Source organism: Thermobia domestica, chromosome 11, assembly GCF_964235325.1.
Source record: "Thermobia domestica chromosome 11, izTheDome1.hap1.1, whole genome shotgun sequence".
Lineage (NCBI taxonomy): Eukaryota > Metazoa > Arthropoda > Insecta > Zygentoma > Lepismatidae > Thermobia > Thermobia domestica.
In genome coordinates this window covers 180,296,761-180,317,812 of record NC_137464.1, presented here as the reverse complement: position 1 = coordinate 180,317,812, position 21,052 = coordinate 180,296,761, and the positions used below count along the sequence as shown (strand labels likewise).

The 21,052-nt window shown below is 36.8% G+C and overlaps 1 protein-coding gene across 5 annotated transcripts in view; it reads left to right on the top strand.

The window, feature by feature from the left end:
- The window catches only part of wge (BAH domain and coiled-coil containing protein winged eye), a 253,125-nt gene that overhangs the window by 202,722 nt on the left and 29,351 nt on the right, over nucleotides 1-21,052 (top strand). For all 5 annotated transcript variants that reach the window (XM_081731404.1, XM_081731406.1, XM_081731407.1 and 2 more), the window contains 2 exons: nucleotides 11,618-11,737; nucleotides 13,746-14,284. In XM_081731404.1, coding sequence (XP_081587530.1) covers nucleotides 11,618-11,737; nucleotides 13,746-14,284 — 659 coding nt within the window. The remainder of the gene's footprint in view (nucleotides 1-11,617; nucleotides 11,738-13,745; nucleotides 14,285-21,052) is intronic.

Here is a 21,052-nt window from a genome sequence, read left to right as displayed (position 1 = left end):
ATTTGGATTTAAACGGCATCAGAAGTGTCACTCTTAATGTCAGCGACCTCAAAAACTATGGATTGGCATTAATATCGGTCATTTTCGATCATTTTGATATATATCCCCCTTCCCCAACTTGCGGGTCTGAATTTGGATTTAAACGGCATAGGAAGTGTCACTGTTCATCTCAGCGACCCGAAAAACTATGGATTCGACACTAATATCGGTCGTTTTCCATCATATTTATATATCTCCCCCCATCCCCTAAGTTGCACCTTCAAAGTGAAATGATAAAAAAAAAAAAAAAAAAAATCCCAGGCCAGAACCTCATCTATGTGAAAAATTTGATCGAGATTGGTCGGGTGGTCCAAGAGTTATTAAGTCACAAACGTAGTCACTTTCAGTTTTATTTATTTATATAGATAGATAATTCGGGGGCTTTCGTTATTTGACGTAATAATTGATGTTCGTTTAAATTTAGTACTTATAAACATCATGCCAAAGACACATACAACAAAAATTCGTCCGTCAAATCCACTTAGTCGTAGAAATTAAGGGTCGCGGATATTACTATATAATTGCTCATCGCATGTTAACTTTTATTATTTTCTTCAAACCTTTCAACAGGAGGCATAGTGGTGTCTTAGTGGTGAAGCGCCCATTTCTGGTGCGAAGGTTTTATTTATTTATTTATTTATTTATTTATTTATTTATTTATTTATTTTTATTTCATTTCACTTTAAATCTGTCAATGCTCACTGTAGTAGGTTATGGCTTCAGTCAGAAGCCTGCTCGGTTACACGTGAATGTGACAGGTACTATTTCCTCGTAATTTCATATTATCGTATGTTTAAGGGTGTTGAATGTCCGCCCATTGATATGTATGCGAAATTATATTTCTGTTTCCTTTGAAATGAACTGGAATTATTTATTTCTTCTTCAGATCTATTCATATGCCCCTTACTTTCTCAAAATTAAGTTGTACTGTATATACTTTTATACTTAATAATCAAATTTACTTTAAACACATAAAGGTCTATTGAATATTTATACAACGCAAATTCATTTTTTAAAAGCAAGAAACATGTAACTAAACTCGAAGAAAAACATGTAAAATCACGTCATTAAAATTCCAGTTCACTTCAAACAAAACAGAAAAATGATTCTCCATATAAACCAATGGGCTGAAAACAAAGATGGCGTAGGTACTTAACACCGTTAATGTCTCTTGGGGCGTAGTCGATGAGGCATATGTATCTACGAACTGGACGATACGAGTTCGTTTGCCCGGTATGAATGGGGCTAATTTATGTTCTCGTTATTCTCTTATTTCAGTGCGGATTACAATACACTCAATTCTTTACCTATATAAAGTCGGGCGCATATTGATTAGAGGGAGGTAGGAGAGAGAGAGAGATAGAGGCTTGAGCACATTGTGTGTGTGTCTCAGTCGTAACGTTGGATGGGTTTTTGTCTAGCACTTGGTCTAGTGAATATGCAGTACGATGCTATGTTGCATTGCTCATAGTACTGAACCTCGGCTCAGTTGTCTTGTCCTCTGATCAATATACAGCCTGCCTAAGTCAAATAAGTGATTATGAACTCATCGTATCGGGAATTTGCGACCCCTGTTCATGACCGACGTTATTAGTGAGAAGTTTTTATTCCTCTACATCATCCATGATGCAACCCGAAGTTTTCCTGGAATGTCCTGCCCACAGCAATAAACTTATACTATGGTTCTGATCTTCGATCCTCACCTCACCGGCCTGATTCAAACGGGTTGTTCTTATGCATTTTTATATACACTTCTGTTTCCTAACTAAAAGTGTTTTAACTTCTTTCATACCTCTCCCTTCTATGGATACTGTGCATGAGCTTATTCCTTTCTAGTTACTGATTTTTTCTTTCGTAAATATGCAGAAGGCTTAAAATAACTGAATGTCGAACGCTTGCTTATTTTATACATACGATGCACGGCAGAGATAAGTCTATTTGATGCGGGCAAAGCTTTAGACTGTGAAGTTGAACAGCGATGTATGAACATGCTGTTCTCAGTGTACGCCATAGCGTCGTCGGAAAAGCATCACCCCTGTGTTGTTGGAAGAGTCTAAAAATGTCGAATTATTGGTAGTAACGTAGCTTGCATTTCGCATCCGTTTCGTGCTTTGTATAAATAAAAAATACGGCAACCGCTTGTGTAAAATATGAAATGCCGTTTCTTTTTTAGTTTCGATTTTATTGCCGCTGCACTCTGTACATATGAATATTTCGAACACTTGGCTTAGTGTTTTTGTGTGTGTGGGGGGGCAGGGGTAGACATGTGTTATCTACTGTTTTAAATTAGTAGAATAATAATCTTACAAATCTCATATTTTACTACTTTCTGTTCTCAGCAATACAGCGATGGGAAGCATTCTTTCTGTTTGCTTAAGTTTAGCATCCTTTTTCATCTCATCTAGTATCTCATAGTTTAAGGCTATATGAGATATGGACCTACCTAAGTTTCAAATGAAAGTTCAATGCTTTTCCACTGGAACCCGGAACCCTGTGCACTACAGGCGTTCTCGCTAGCCACTGGGTCTCAGAGGACGGCAAAACTCTTTCCAGTAGCGGTCTAGGCTTTTCATACATAATCACAATAAGGACTAAAGGACGTTCAGAAAGAAATTTCCTGTGCCGTCGTATGTGATCTTTTTCTTTGGATGTAGCCATATCTTCAATTTTCCATCGTTAATTTCCAAATTTTTTCCTAAAATTTTGTAAAATAAAACGTTTTATTAGTCGTGAAAATTTGGAGAGAGTCTTTTAAAACTTATATCCTCCCAACTCTTCGTTTATCTGTCGTCAGCCAGAATAATCTGCTGCATTGTATCGAGTATTACTATTTTTTTCCTCAAATGAAACTTCCCACTTGGCTGTTTTTTTCCTTCCTAGACGTAAAAAAGGGTTCTACCTGCTGTCAGACTGCCGGAAAGTAGGTCATCGTTCAACGTTGAAAGTAGTGTGAAGTATTTTTGAAGCCATTATCTGGCTCGACTTTTTTCTTTCTTTCTTTTTTTCTTTTTCTTTTCTTTTCTTTTCTTTTCTTTTTTCTTTTCTTTTTTTTTTTTTTTGAGCCCAGTTTATGGCGACAGAGCTGAGTTCTCTCCTAACCGATATCTGTTATTCTTATGTATAAAAGCATATTTCTTCGCCGTAAATGTTAGTTAATTAATAAATTTCAAGGTAAAGCCTTTGAAGCTAGTTTAAGCTTCAATTGTTAACAATCAACTACAATAATACCAATGGTGGGAAAAGGGAATAACTTTCGGCCAGGGCTTTCTTTTAAAAGCACTCATGCTTAACATGGTAGAACAGAGGAAAAATGTTGCGAGTTTTGAATGCGGAGCCACCTGACTGCGAAGCAAGAATCGTAATTATAGCTTATACTTCGTAAGCTCGTTAAAGCCTAATAAAGTTAGCTGAATGACTATCCAGTATCTACTGTTAATCAGATTTGGCTATGAATTGGAAAACAAGAACTATATAATGTGAACTGCAGAACAGTTCTAATGTATATGAAGTTCTGTGTCTCCATTGCTGCTAGTCTAGTGACCATAGCGCGCGCCTTTTGCCAATGAAATTCCGGGTTCGATTCCCGGTCTGAGAGCATTCAAATTTGAATTAATTGTGGTGGTTCGGATTTCACATTAAAGTGTATATCCACGACCGGTACTGAAAAGGGACGCTAAACTTAAAAAAACAAACACACGAACAAAGTTGATCTGCTTACTTAAGGTGATTTCTTCTGGCCCACTTTTAGGATTTCGGATAGAACTGAAAATCAATTAGGGGTATTATTATTATTATTATTATTATTATTATTATTATTATTATTATTATTATTATTATTATTATTATTATTATTATTATTATTATTATTATTAAATAGATGATTTAATGTCTAGAAAAGGTAGTTCGTCAATCAAGGGTTACGTGATGTGTTTTTCATTGACTTTTCCTTCTCTTCTACATAAACATGTAGCAAATCATTCACTGTAAAATATGAGGTGTTGAAGCAACACAAAATGACTACCACTTTAGCGTGTTACTTGTGTGTTGATTCAGCACTAACCACATCGCCTACTGAGCATATCAGAAATAACTCGTTACTACCTGAGAGAATTTGCATTGGTGTTCATCGTTTAATATGAGCAAAGTTTTGCGAAATATATGTGGCACTTAAACGCGAAGTAACGAATAATGTTTTATGTTTTCTGTATTCGGTCACAATAATATTGTTGTAAGCCTTTGAATCGTCGGACAACTGTTACACCGGCAATAGCTCTGCCATCTTCTGTTCATACGTGCTTAGACACAAGAATAACAAATAAATAAAACAGATGGAAGTACTACTATCTGTGTAACAGTTGTCAGATGATTCACAGATTTACAACAATATTGTTGTGACCGATTACAGAAAACATAGTATGTTATTAGTTACTTGCCATAAATGCGAAATATACGTATTTCGCAAAGCTTTGCTCATACTAAACAATAAAAAACAATGCACATACTCACAGCCAGTAACGAGGTATTTCTAATATGCTCTGAAGACGATGTGCATGGTGTTGAATTGACACACAAGTAACACACGAAAGTGGTAGTCATTTTATGTTGTTTCAACACCTCATTTTTTGCTATGTTGAATCGAACGTTCCCAGAATAACCTAGGTATCTTTTTCAGATTTCACTTATGCCTTTAAAAGAAAGCAGGAGTGGATACAGATAATGTGGATTATTATCTTCGATTCAAAATAGACCGTATATCTCGGGTATTTTCATTATATATCTCGGGTTTATGAAGGATTTGTGAAAAAAATAAATAGGAGTATGTTTAGTACAAGGGGTCCAGAAGTACGTAAAAAACACAAAATTTACAGGAGAAATGAATAATGCAAGTACTTAGACGTAACATAACGTAACCAAATCTAACCTAACCTAACATAAACTAACCTAAGCCAACTTTAACTAACCTAAACGTACGCTAATAGTAGTAGAAATAAGAGAAATTCTATCATTTTTTGAAAAATTATGCGGGATCTCTACACTAATTTAACATAAACTAACCCAGCCTAAACTAAACTAAACTAACCTAACGTACTCTAAACTAATCGAATGTGAACGGAAACTACCAAAATTGTAACATTTTTTAGAGAAAAGAGCTGGACCCGTTCTGCTAAACATAGGCCAAAAAATAGCATAGTAATCTACTTCAATATAAACAATTTGACTGATCTCAGCCAAATTTTTCATTGTTATCGTGACTGGGGCACGTTTACAAAAAATCTCGAGTACAAAAAATTTGCCAGAGAGAAACAAACACCGGAAAAAACAATTCCCTCATAAAAATCAGTGGATTAGTTTGTTTCTTTGGTCATTCTATTTGCATCACCAATCCAATAGGAGACAGAACTCACTAAAGTGGGATCCGAACTACTACTTCTGGGTTTGTATCCGAGCCAAACTCTCCCCCCCTTACGAATCGAACTCGGGACCACGCACACAGGAGGGACGCGTGTTACTCGGCTACGAAAGAACACAGAAGTCAATGGCAAATGCAGTTATGTATGTACGTAGGCTATGTTAGTATTGAATAACTTCTAGAAATAAAGTACTTAACAAAAGCCTTCCTAAGATTCACTGATCGGAATCAACTTTAGTACATCGCTATATACATAGGGGAGGGTGGGGCAAGTGAGACACGTTAAGACAAAAGCGTCAATAACGTACATTTGGCAATCATTAGAAGCACGAAACCTGTGACAAAGTAAATAGTAGTGTCTGCTGATATCTAATAAATAATGCAAAGTGATTGCTAATAAGATAAGAAAACAGAAGATATACCAAGAAGACTCACTTGCCCCACCTTGTGGGGTAAGGGAGTCCACCAATGTTTTCTACACTACAAATAAAAAAAGAAAATAGTTATAATATGACAAAGTGAAATTACATACGAACAACGAATTGTTAGCATGTCACTGTTACTGACATAAGCATTACTAAACATTAAATGAACATTTACTGCGTTTTAAATGATGTTACGCTATTATAACCAACAGGGCTACACATTAGGCCTATGACTATCATCCTATAGCCTTCATCAGTAGAACAAAAAATAATAATACCCATACACACCTGTCTTTCTGTCCAGAGCAGGGAAGAGAGACACTAACGACAATTGTCGGAAACAAAATTATCCATGCCTGGTTCACTGTCAGTACACTCCTCATGCATCCATTGATTGCACTTCGAGCATATTATCTACTCCTCCGTATTAATGTCGTCGTATTTTTCGTTGCAATACACACACGGAGGTGCAATTGAAGAAGTGGGACCTTCATTAATTTGCACTTTCCTTCTTACGGTTGGGGCGTGTCATCACGGTTGGGGTTCATCATGGCTGTGGAACCTTTCGTTGATTTTGCTTGTTTGGATCGTTGCCTGTCTTCGAACTTTTTTTTTAATGATTATTTAGTGATCACTTCAGACCTTTCACGCTGCATAGACCTGCGCTTCCTTCTAGAAGCAATGTCTTTCTTGGTTGACAAGGGGATATCGCAATAAGGGAAATGTACGAAGTACTCGGTCCTGCAGCAGGTCGATCAGTATCAACAGGCAAAGATGGAAGTCCTGTTTCCCTTATGTTCTTCTCATAGATTGCTGGTGCTACCATTATCATCTGCTAACTGCTTCTCCTGCGTAGCCCTAACAGCTGAAGCATTTGACCTCTCTTCTAAAGTCTGTCTCATATGATTCGATGCTTCAAACTCACTATCCTCAAAAATATTTGGGTTCATAGGAAATATGCCGGCTTTCTCGAACCCACTTACTATGTTCATAAAAGTGAAAACTCAGAGAAATGTGTTCTTTATAATAGGACCCATATCGTATTTATTTACTCTGTTTCCTGCATGTTTCGTCATGGGCGCATGTGGCATATAGGGGGCAAGTGCGTCCACTAATTTTTTCCCTGGTCGCACTTGCCCCACCCTGCACTCAGTCTTTCTTTCACGCCTGCTCACGGGGCTAGGAGTTCTGCACTTCTGCCAAGCTTCCATGTGACAACTCAACTTCGTGTTGTCACATATATATTGCCTATTACCCATCAAATCATTTACAATCATGATTATTCTGAACTTCAATATGCTGATATGCTTACTTCAAATTGAATGAAAATAGAAATTTACCTGTTCAGATTTCAATTTCGGGTAGACACTTGCACATCGACGTTCACTTGGTAAACGACAGTCTCACACTGAATTCTAGCCTCGTTCAAGATATCACAAATCATATCTTACTGGCGATATGGAGGTGGACGCACTTGCCCTCCCTGTCGCACTTCCCCCTCTCCCCTACACAGTAGGAGTCGACCGTGAGGAAATATTTCTTTCATAGCAAATGTGGGGAATTCTTAATATAGTGTAGCCGCTTGACTCCAGCTTTGGCTCTTGAAAACCTATTTACAGTGCTGTTAAGGAAAGCTGGCGTCTGACAGTTGGGCAGAACACATGGTGTGTTAAAGGCGATGTTGCCAGATACTCTTCAGTAATAAAGACAAAACGTTTAAGAAGTCATAATTCTATAAATTTAATATAATAGGATGATTTGTAACGTATCATTTCAAATAAAAATAATGGCATTAAAAATATTTTTACAGAATATTCAACTACTGGCAATAGCTCAGTCATTAACCTTGGTTGCCTAGAAAAAGCTTAAAGAATATTGCAGTGAACGGCAAACAACTCTCACCTTCGGTTTGTATGCCAGGTTTCCTTAACCGCATTATAGTTTATTTCTACATATTTATTTTCTTTTTAACTTTGTGTGTGTGTGTGCGTGCGCATAAAAGGATGCGTACCTTCGTGTTTATTACTTTAGTATCTTTCCTTGTTAAAACTGCCTGTTCGAATTTTAGAGCGACTGTAATCTGATTTTTTTTTTTTTTTTTCTTTCCTGGTCATTCAGTTTTTCAAGTCCAAATTGAACCATGGCTTAATATTTCTTTACGCATTTCTCCGCTGGTGTTTACCTTGTAAACTTTTGTCAACTTCTGATCCTAACTTGGTATACTCCCTTGACATTCAGATTCTTAAAGTCTGCCAAATTCTTCCCCCTCTGTTTATGGCTTCCGTTTTTGTTTTGTTCATTTATGTTTTCGCGAATCTTTCTTCGTATCTTACTGGTTAGTAATCAAGACTTATGGTTCGAGTTGCAATATATCGCTCTGTACGACTGGACATCTGTGTTTGTGTTTAAATTGATTTTCCAACATGAGATCGATCTGATTTATTGTGTAATTCGCGACTAAAGATTGATCGGTTTATTATATTTATGCGATTTGTCGGCAACGAGGCTATATGGAACGATACGTATAGTTCAAAGTGGGATCTGAACCACTGTAGTGTGTTCGATGCTCTTCCAGCAGGAATCAAATCTGGAACCTCATGCACACACTCTAACCATGAGATCTGGGAGGTGAGCTATGCGAAAAAAGAATATACTATGTTTTACTCGTATACGCAGTCTAGATGTCGTATAAATTATGTTGTTTTCCTTTGTCGATGACTGCTCTGTTAGGAAAACTCCGATCGTAACTGAATAAGTATTCCTAACTGTCATACATGTGTATTTTTGGATGCTGAAATATTACTATTCTTACATAATAATAATAATAGTAATAATAATAATAATAATAATAATAATAATAATAATAATAATAATAATAATAATAATAATAATAATAATAATAATAATAATAATATATGGATATGAATGCAGTTCTCTGATTTTTTCAATTTCCAATGAAAATTGAAATTAATAATATATTCACTCTTGATATTAAAATCCAGCTCTATTATACTGGTAAATCAGCGGGAGAAGACTATTCACAAATTGTTCCCTAGCTTTGTTGGAGAAATTTCTGAAGGGCTTTGCCGAAGTATAGTACAGTAAAACATATCAACTTGGCCACCTCTGTACGTTGGCCACTTACTTATGTGAGTCTCTTTCCTAGAGAACCTGCATTTTCGCATAAGACATATATTACTTATTACCAGGGGCTCGCGAAGAAAATTTTCTAGAGGAGACCATCTCCATGCTTGTTATATTACATCTAGTATTTCTGGTATTTAATATACGTGGTTTGCTATATTACGTATACACATTTTGGTGAATCCGGGCCCCACCTTGCCCCTACCTTCGGGTTCCCATGCTTATTACTCTGAGTTGGCCACGTGCCTATTTTTTTTTCATAGAACCTGCATTTTCTCATAAGACATTACTTATTACTCTATAACAGCGTTTCCCAACCGGTGTGCCCTGCCCCGGCACACTGGTGTGCCGCGAATGGGCCGCTGGTGTGCCGCGAGGAATCGAAACAAAATTACCAATTTTATAGCAATCAAATTGCAAAACGTAGGGAAAAATGTATATTTATATTTCACATTACTATGAACCTCGACTATGAATCTACAATTTTAAGTTTCATGCCGGGTTACTTTTCTGCACATTTCTAATGTTGAAAAAAGTTGTTTGTTGTCATTGTTATGACCACTAGTGCTTCTTCTTTATTGTTGCAGACTATTTCGTAACTTGAAAATTTAAAATATCATTCAATCCTTTTTTCGACAAATTACCTACATTTGTGTTTTAAAAGTAAAAGAGATTTGTTTGTTCGTTCATTATTTAGTGATCTAAGGTTGGATAAAGTTTTTAAAAAGAAAGCGTATTTTTAAAAACCTGAGTTCAATATTTCATTGCAATTTTTTCTATTTTTAAATTAGAATGAAAAATAAGCATAATGATTTACCGCGGGGGAAAAGTGATACAGCTTTTTCCTCTGTGAGAAGGAGATCAATAATCACAGAAAAAAATACCACTGTATTTATATTTACAAATAATAATATCTATAAGTGTACCGCGAGAATCCAAGTAACACCCGTAGTGTGCCGCAAGTTGAAAAAGGTTGGGAAACGCTGCTCTATAAGTTGACCACTTGTCTATCTTGGAACTCGGCCGCATTAAAACAACGTTGCTCCTATATTGCTGATATTAAATTCACTTCTCAGTAGCCTCGCATAGCATAGTCGCTAACGCTCTTTTCTTTGGTGCGAGCTGTCCCGGGCTCGATTCCCGGTGGGGACACGGCCGAAAAGTGTAAAAGCTATTTCAGGCCAGCCATACTGAGTGAGATTTTCTCATTCACATCAGGCAAATGCCGGAATGGTACCTAGCATATAGGTCCCAGGCCGCTTCCTTCTTTTCCCAACCTTTTCTTCCTTCCCTTTCCTCGGGTAGTGTGATCGCCGAAGGACGTCGTCTATCATACGTGATCGGTTAACATGGCCATAGATGCCGAAAGCCCAGAAATCTAATTTCTAAATCCTAAATTAAATTCGGCTGTGTATAATCTTTTTTCTTATAAACACCTTTAAGAAATTATACTGTCGTGTGTTCCAGGATGTGAGTAAAGGGAAGGGAGAAAAAAGAAAAACTTGTCAATTGAAAGTTACTTCTCCAAAAGTACAGCAAGAGGTGGTACTATCCAGTGGTCGAAATGAGACGGTATGCGGCGGTATACCATACCGCCTCTGGTTTTTCAGTAATGACATACCGTCTCTAGTTTTTCAGTGATCAAGACAATATTTAAATAGCCGGTATGTTAGTTCAAAATCATAATAAAACATACCGCCTCTGCTTTTTTCCCACTTCGAACACTGGTCCTATCCATTGATTTTATGACTGTAGTCGGCAAGTGTATCTAATAGATCAGTGCCGTTAAGGCTTCCCATTCATATTCTTTGCTGTAAGACCATTTCGTTGTTCAGTCCAGATGGATTCAAATGTCCCTTTGTTTTATTTAAATCCTTTTTCTTCTTGTAGAACATTCACAATCTGACTGATGTTGGAAAGTGTTAAAAAGGAAGATACGTAAGATAATACAAGAAGTTTTTTCTTTGTTGCTTGCTGATCAACAACTGTTTTCCAGATACATAATAGTTTTTTTGTTTGTTTGTTTGTTTGTTTGTTTCACTGCTGAGTGCGGGAGAGGAGCGTGGATGTTTTGAGTATTTCCTGGAACTGACATTTTCTTTTACATCATCTATTGTCATAGGTGGAGGAGAGAAAAAAAGCAATGCATGCACCGTAATGTTTTCGAGCCAAGTAGCATTAACATAGGGTGTGAAATGAACTTAGATATCTAAGTATTTCATAGTATCTATACTACAGAATTAATTTTGCCATGTATCATTTATAACATATAAATTAATGTATGAATAATACTTAGTAGATGCATTAAAAGTGCTTATAATAGCACTATAATAGTTTTTGTTTTAAAAATAAATTATTTTCTCTAAGTTGGCCACCTGTATAAGTTGGCTACTTTGGAGTGGAACCAATGGTAGGTTTCACTCATAAGTTACATAGGGTAGTATTGCATTTCGATTTTTGTGCGCTCATTTTAACTGTACACTTTTCACTTTTATTGTGATTGGTCAATGGTCATTTTCCTCGAACATTATAGTATGCTCTAATATTGTAAATTTGCATATATTCGTGTTAGTAATAGTTTGTATTTGTTTCTCTGCAGCACCTGTACCTGTACAATTAGGTCCTGCAGACCCAAATCATCATCCATTGCCCGTAGGTTACCAGTTAGTTCGTGATCCCATGACGGGACATTTACTTCTCATTCCAGCCACAAATATAGGTAAGCCTAGAGTCAGCTGCTCTTATTTGTGATTCATTAACCTTTCTGTTAAGCCATCGACAGATCAAAATCCTCAACTTGCTTGATTCAATAAGAGCTTCCGATTATATTGAGAATTAAATTTGATTTTTTTTTTCTTTTTTTGGTACTATACTAAATGTATATTTAGACTGCGCCGGAGAAACAGCATAAGTCAAAAAAAAAAAAAAAAAAGTTTTTCAGGTGGCTACTTTTTATTTTACCAAGCATAAGTATCAATTACTTATAGAGAAAAGTGGGTGAATACCACGCAGGAGGGTAATACTGCGCATCAAAGTTTCTCTATGATATCTCAGAGCATGAAATTTGTAATAGCAAGTGATAGGTAGCGAACAAGGAATGAAACAATTGGCTGTGCGCGCCATAATAACTGCGCAGTTCATGTTGAAAGACAAAGTGGGAAGGTGCTTATAATTTGAGCAGAGATATTAAAACGTTGTGTGTTGAATGTGTTTTGAAGAAGAACGAAATTATGTTGCTAATGTACGTAAGATACTATGTTCCTTTAAAATATAAAACAACTACAGGACAATATTAGCATGTTCTATTTTCAATTATTTTTTTTTCTGAGTGAAGGTGCATATGGGGTAATGGCGCGCAATGTATTCCATCAGTGCGCGGTTTTCTCCCTCATTGTTTTTTTAGGGGACAAGATATACTTAAAATTTTCTTCCCCTCGTATTTTTGCAGATGCCAAGAAAGTACTTGTAGAAAACCAAACGCAAAAGCTGGACAGAAGAAACATTGTGCAAGTAGATTTAACAATAGTTTGTCTTAATGTTTGCCGTAGAGTCTATTTCAAGTTTTACTTCAAGTATTTCATTTCAAGTATAGTATTTCAAGTTTATTGTATCTGTTTTCAGTATTTCAAGTTTATAGTACGTAGTAGATTATTAAATACATAAACATATGTTTGGTTTCTATGTTACATTGGATTATTTAATGTTAGAAAATTATCTGCGCGCTGTTACCCTACGGCGGTGGTGAATACCGCGCATTTGCCTCACTCCCTTTCTCGCTTGTTTTTTCATGATGTAATACAGTTGACATAATAGCTGATACATACGTTTAAAGTTAAATCATGTGATTATGTGTTCCTGAGTTCTTAGTCATTTTCATCCCAAAATGTCTGCGTAATTCGCGATTAAACCTTAAGTGCGCGATATTCACCCACTTTCCTCTACTTACGTTTAGAATTGACTTATACCAAGTTAACTGGAGATGGAGCATTACACATATATCTCCAATTTTGACTTATCTCATTTTAGCCAATTTCTGACTTATACTGCTTCTCCCGCGCAATATTATTAGCATTTAACAAACAGACAAACAAAAATTGTTTAAAGATGAAACATATCATTCCATAGATCTCATCGAGCTGAATAATGAATGGAGTAGGTAAGTAAATTTCGAGATCTAGAGAATTTTTTTTTTTTTTTTTTAATTAATGTAAATAAGAAATGTTGCTGTGCGATAATCATGCCACGTATTAGGATTGAACTGATACTGCAGTGTAATCTCCTCAAGTTTTTATTATGACAGTATACAGTATGGTTAATGAAGTATAGTCCTAGCCGAAAGTAAGGCTTAACTTTTCGTTTAACTATTATATTGCATAAAGATAAGGCTATACCAATTTATAGATCACATTGAGGTGAACAAAATGAGGAGATACATGAGCGTAAATGTTTGTGCGTAGTTTTTGAGAAAATTGAGAATTTTTCTGGCTAAAAAGTGTGTCGTTTGTTGTCAATATTTTTTGTAACAGATGTTTTTGTCTACTGTTGTTATGGTTCTCTTATAACAGTACTTCTAACAGTGATGCAATACTACTTGAATTAAAAAGCATTTTCGTGCATTTGACATACACTGTACTGAGGTTGAGGATATAACGTTAGAAACCTAGTAGTAGTGTTTACACTATGCTTCTCTCTTTCATATTGTGGCATAATTTGTGGTTTGCTTCCAGATCACCTTCAAAGAGCAGCTGTAGTGTGGCCGAGTTATCCCACCCTTCCTTCTCATACAGCCTCTCAGCACCTCCAACAGCTTATGCTTCAACAGCAGCAGCACATCCAATTCCTCCAGCATCACACAGAGACAGAATACCGTCTCATGCTCCAACAGCAGCAGCAACAACATCCCTCTCAACAACCGGCAGCACAGCAGTTAGCCATCGTCCCAGAGCCCATGAAAAAGAAGGAGATGGTGGACGCAGAAACGAATGCGGTGACCAAAGTAGAAGAGAGTACCCCTATACAGGTGGAGGAGGGAAAAGTGAAATATCTGGCTCCACCCAGCACTCAGACTGATGTAGTGAATAGCATTCCCTTATCAACGGCACCTCAGTCAGCATATCCGTATGTCTTCCCGACTCCAGCGGCCGCTACTGCACCCGCAGCCGCGCCTTTGCAGTATTTCTATGAACCACCGGGGGTTGTACACTTGGGACAACAGACATCTCAGCCATCAGCTGCTGTCCAAACAGATAATGGAAGACGGTCACAGGTAAGAAAGATCCTGCGTCAGAGAAACAATAAATATATTTTCTTTATCTTTCTTAGTTCCCTGTTCGGAAAACTTCATTCAAGATACTTCCAATTATAAATTTTTAAAAATGCCTCATCCGAAACTAGAACTTCTCAGTTCATTAAATAACTGTGTTAGGACTCGCAAGTGACTCGACCGAGTGTTTAAGAATCACTCATTGCCTTAAACTATAGTTTTGGTGTGAAATTTATTTCTTAAGAAAACATCATTACTCACAGGATATATTTATTCATGGTGCAAATACCAAGGGCAATTAATATTTGTAGACTGACTATAAAATCCGTGCTAAATGCCAAAATGTTGAGTAAAAAGCGCAGATTTTACTTCAGAACTGATGACACGTAGGCCCACGCGCATTCTTCTGACGATTATTTGAACTACTTCCACAGTAAATAGTAGATAGCTCGATTTCAACTGAGCAGTGTTAGGCACATAGCCCACATTTTGACATTCAACCGAACTTTCCGCTTTTGGCATGGATTTTATTTTCAGTCTACATTTACTCGTATGTTCAGTATACCGGAAGTGTTAGGAGAGGGTGAAATACCGCCGATGATTAATAAATACACAACACAAGTTAAAGATTACTAAATTTGAAGTTTCTATAGCATTCTCATCTTTTTTATATATATACTATATATGTTGACCCTCCCTCAATATCTCTACCTTGCCGCGGTGGGGGGGGGGCTTGCGTACTCTAATGATCCCAAGAGCTATGCCGGAGATAGCTTCGCTATCAGAGGGCTTCCCATGCCGGACAGGTCTTTAGGGGTAGGAGTCAGACGAAGAGAGATATTATGGTAGTGGGCAGCAGCTCTACCATTACCACACTGAGGCTGAAGATGATTGACATCGGCAAGGCTCAGATGTGGACAAAAACAGGCAGGGACAGGAGTCCTGTTTCACTGCGAGATGGAAGGACCTGGGACACCACCACTTTACTCAGTCCCTAGAAAGCAATATGGAAAGAGAAATAAGAGAATGAAATATTGGGAATACGATACTACTGTTTCACAGAGGGTCGTCCTCGGCAGTGGAGGGAAACAAAGCAGGGCCTCCTCGGTCGTCATCAAACGAAACCCCTGCAGGATAGGAACCGGAATGTGTGATCGCTGTTACAGTGTGGAACACTGGAAAACCTGAAGAAAGAAATGGAACGCACGAAGATAGATATCTTGGGAATCAGCGAAGTTAGATGGCCTGATGGAGGAGACATGTAGAGTGGGGACTTCAGAATGATTTACTGAAGAGCTGCAAACGGTACGGCAGGAGTTGGTTTTGTCTTGAATAAGAAGATAAGACAGAAAGTCTTAGGCAGTTGGAAATACAATGAAAGAATAATAATGTTGAAGATAGCAACCGAACCGAGAAATATGACGATAATCCAAGTATATATGCCTACATCAAGCTACACGGATGAGGAAGTAGAAGAAATCCTTGAGCAAATAGAGGTATTGATGAAAGTTGAAGACCAAAACAATTTAATCATCATGGGTGACTGGAACGCAGTTGTCGGCGAAGGCAAAGAAGAGAATGTAACTGGGAATTTCGGCCTAGGCGAAAGGAATGCGAGAGGTACACGATTAATTGAGTTCTGCAAAAGCCATAATCTGACTCTAACGAACACTCTCTTCGAACAACCACTAAGAAGATGATACACATGGACAAGACCAGTAGACAAAGAAAGATATTAAATAGACTATAAACTAGTCCGACAAGCATTTGGAAATCAAGTAAAGAACAGTAAAAGTTACCCAGGAACAGACGTTGACTCAGACCATAATTTAGTTTTGATGAAGAGCGAACTCCGACTAAAGAGCTAACGAGTGGTAGCACCAAACAAAAGATGGAACACAAACAAGCTAAGAAGAGATGAAAACATGAAAAGGGAATTTGCGAATACGACAAAGATACGTCTATAGTAGCTTTAGCAGGGGATGACATCGACGCGAAATGGGAAGCCATGAAAATAGGGATTACAAAAGCTGCCGACGAGCACATAGGAAGAGAAACGAGAACCCAATATAAACCCTGGATAACAGCAGAAATATTGGAAATGATGGAGCAAAGAAGACAGTTCAAGATAACAAACAGAGAAGAGGAATACAGAAGGTGCAGAAATCTTATCAACAGAGAAGTAAAGAAAGCCAGAGAAAATTTGATAGAAAATTTATGCAAAGAAATTGAGGAAAATATAGTCAAAGGCAATACAGAAACGGCATATAGAAAGGTTAAAAAACAGTTCGGTGAGAAAAAGAAACGCACAGACATTATCATAGACAAGGACGCAACAACGCTAATAGAAGAGGAGCAGATAACAAGAAGATGGAAGGAATACATTGAAGAAGTCTACAAAGGAGACAGAGTAAACGAAGAAGAGATAGAGAAGAAAAAGACGTGGATGAAAATGAATTAGAACCATCAATTTTACAGTGCGAATTTGACAATGCTTTGGAGAAAACGCAACATAGTAAAGCCCCAGGAATAGATCAAATATCAAAGGAAGTGATTAAGAATCTCGGAATAACGACAAAGAAGAAACTATTTAATCTTATTAATGAAATGTACATCTCGGGAAAAATACCAAGAGACTTCGAGAAAAGCATATTGATATCTATCCCGAAGAGGAAAGGCGCACGGAAGTGCGAAGAACACGGAACATTAAGTTTGCTTTCCCAAGCATCAAAAATACTGTGCAAAATGATCGCACAACGAATAGAGGGGAAGATCGAAGAACGGTTATCAAAGAACCAGTTTGGATTCAGGAGGAAAAGAGGAACAAGGGAAGCAATACTGAGTCTACGGTTGATCATGGAACAACACATCAGAATAAACAAACCAATTGTGATAGCATTTGTAGATATAGAGAAAGTTTTTGACAACGCAGATTGAAATATCATGTTCAAAGCGTTGAAGAATCTGAAAGTAGATTAGAGAGACAGAAGAATAATATACCAACTTTATAGGAACCAGACAGCTGTTATAGGAACAGATCACAAAGAAGCAAGAATAAGTAAAGGAATGAGGCAAGGATGCGGACTTTCACCTCTCCTGTTCAACGTCTATATAGAAGAGGCTATGAAAGAATTCTAGGATAAAAACGAGAAAGGCGTAAAAGTAAATGGTCAGGTTTTCAGCACAATAAGGTTTACTGATGACATAGCATTGAAAGCGGAGAACGATGAGGACATGTAGGAAGCACTTTCAAACTTGAACGACCAGCTGGAAAAAAATATGCAAAATGAAGGTAAACAAGAAGAAAACGAAAGTAATAAAGTGCACAAGAGCAGGACAGGAAGGGGCAAACGTATGGCTAGATGGAGAGAAAATCGAAGACGTTAGAGCGTCTCCCTATTTAGGAAGTCTAATATCTTTGGACGGAAGAAGTGAAAAAGACGTAAGTTCCAGAATAGCACAGGCTAAACAAGCATTCAATAGGAAAAGAGGACTACTAACATCAAGAAATGTGTCGCTGGACGTTCGTAAACGATTTATTAAGACATTGGTATGGAGCGTGACGCTGTACGGATCAGAGACGTAGACATTGAGAAAAGCTGGAATATCCAAGCTGGAAGCATTTGAAATGTGGTGTTGGCGCAGAATGCTGCGCATGTCATGGACCGAAAGGAAAAGGAATGAACACGTATTAAAGGAAGCAAATGAAGAACGACAGATCATGAAGATAATAGGAAAAAGAAGAAACAGCATGCTTGGCCACCTTATTCGACACTCCGATTGGATCATTGTGCTGATAGAGGGAAAGGCAGAAGGAAAACCAGGAAAAGGAAGACCAAGGATAGAATATCTAGATGCAGTTACGAAGAAGAGGCCTTATCAAAATATAAAACAGCTCTCTCAAGCGAGAGAAAAGTTTTAAAATTTCCATGTTGCCCACCAACCTATGGTTGAGGTGAACAAGAAGAAGAAATATGTGTGTGTGAGTGTGTTGAAATTTACGTAATGCATGCCCCTGCATCTCACGTTAACACCATCATGAAGAGAGAAGTGATAAAAAAAAAAAAAAAAAAAAAATGTATAAACTATATAATTCTCATATCTAAAAGATGCGAATTTTCCCTATCTTTTAGAAAGTGTACCAGTGCATACACAACAGCTGATTTGTAAGTAAGTAACACGTTGTTTCAGAACATTTGTATTTAGATATTTCACTATTAAAACTTCTAGTAGCTAGCAGATATTCTGTTAAATTTAGAACATGGTATTAGTTATTAGATTTTTTTTTTTTTTTTTTTTTTAATCATGAAATTATTATAAACGAGAGAATGAACGTATCGCAAGTATACAGACAAGAATTCTCTATCGAATGGAGAATTTGTCTTTCTTCGGATAGATCATTAAAAAATCTTTATGAGCATTGCTAGCTACAATGTGAAAAAATAGCTTCATCAAGTAACGAAACACTTTTTAAAGAGAAGAGGAAGGAAAAGGGATTTTACTGAGCAAAATATTCAGTAGCATAGCTAGATTTTTTTCAGGGGGGAAGGGCAATGAAGGGCCGAAGAAAATTTTATTCACATTATATACACTCGTATATTGTGTGTGCGTGTTCAAGGTGAACGTTTTCATCTTTGTTCATAATTTTACTCTTTTACAGTGAAAATGTAAGAATTTACTACCTCAAACAACTAGGATATATTAACACAATTGATTTCATGCCTCTACTTGAGATATTTTTTCTATTCTTGTTGGTAGCAGCAAACTTATCAACAACTTCTTCAAGATCTAACGATTTAGCAATTTTCTTTAATATAAAATAATCCTAAGTTTTTTAACCTATCAATCATTGAATTGCGTATATGTCTAATCTTTTCAAACATGAGGATGACCTTTCACATGTAGCACTAGAAACTGGTATAGTCACAGAGATGACATCTAGCTTATAAGTTCCTAGGAGTGCGTTTTTGTAGCCAAAAAAAGATCAATGAAATTCATCAAGAAATCAACTTTGGTTTTCTTTCGTCTTCATACAACTTAATTATCTTTGGGAGGATTTTGAGTTCACATTCGAATATTTCCAGATCACTTTCATAATGCTGGGCCATAAACTTCACAACATGGGCGCCGACTACGTGGGTGCTCCGGGACTCCAGCACGCATACAAATAATCTTGTGGGTGCGCCGCACCCACAAAATTTTTAGTTTGATAGGAACAATATAAAATAAATATTTCTCACTTGGCATTATCAAAAAATAATAAGCAATTAAAACATTGGGATGCAAGTTAAAATTTCTAATCTCTAAAACACAATTTTTTGTTTCAAATGTGTCTGAAAAGGCAACCAAGCAATATCTTTCCGTCTTCTTTGCCTGTCTCTGACCTAGTCAAAGGCAATCCCCACAATAACAATAATAATAACTATATTGTGAATATAATCGAGCACAGCCTTTTATGACAATGTTCAGAAAAGATAAATCAATCAAAAAATATCGAAACTGCCCTGAAAACATATAACACGTCCCACCACTGATATGCATCCACATAAATTTTTGAAAGTCGGCGCCGTTGCTTCACAATGTTGTAATTATAAAGTTTTCACCTTTTCGATGTAGAGTGGTGATTGATCTAATAATTTCACCACATGATCCACAGCAGTTTTCCATCTCAGTGATTGCCTTATCAATAGTAGGCAGAAAAATGTCAGTATATTATCTTTAGAACATTCGTTTTCTGCCTCCAATGAACGAAGAGATTCATCCAAAATGAATTTGTGATATTTCGATAGCGAATGTCTAGTTCGTTTGCACGAGAAACCCCTATAATCTATCTGTTTCCGGCTCTGGAATTTCAAGACCATTTTCTTTGCATATCTCCAAACATTCTTGATAAATTTGTTAGAATGTTGTTCGGTGAGAGTCATATTCTCCAGACCTTATCTTCGACAGCGTTTGAACTAGTGCATCTACTAGAATGAAACCTTCCGATATGTCTGTATCTACTTGAGATAAGGCGAAGCTCAAAGTTATAGCATGACAGCAGTCATCTCAAATTTTACCAGCGCGAAAACATTCCCTCTTGTACAGATTACTAATTTGCCGAATGGAATGATGGAAGTAAATAAATACCACAGGTTCCAGATTTGGTTTAATACCGCATAATAATATAAATAGTTGTTTGGTTATAAACTTTATTAATAATAATAATAAAGTAAAAAGTGATGGACAAGGACAAATGTTCTTAAGAGACAAACGTCGCAAAGAAACAGGAACTGAACTATAACACGACATTGATTTGCCGTACCAGCCCACTTTAAATTTTAAAGCTTGCTCTTGAAGTTTAAGTTTCATTTAAAGTAAATTGCCAATAATTATCATGTAGGCCCTATTCTTAATATTTCAGAAAAATGTCCCGATTTCACTCTGAAAATATGGTAGCCTAATCAATGACGAAACTAAATATTTGATGCCTAGGGCAAATTTTGCGAGTAGCACTCCCTTCATCTACATCTACACCAATAGACACACAGATTAGTTTGATGGCGCCCCGGTTGCAGCCTCTTGTTTTGATGTGGCTGTAGTTCAATTATTTTTGGTTATTTTTACCCTTGAGCTTTAAAACTGAGTAATGAATTTGCCTTTATTTCATTAAAATGATGAAGTGAACCCTCTTTGAAGCAAAAAAAAAGGAAATGTTTTCCTTTTTCTAATATCAAACAGCGTCAGAACAGACATTTCAATGGGAACTTCTTACAGCAAAAGAAGTATACG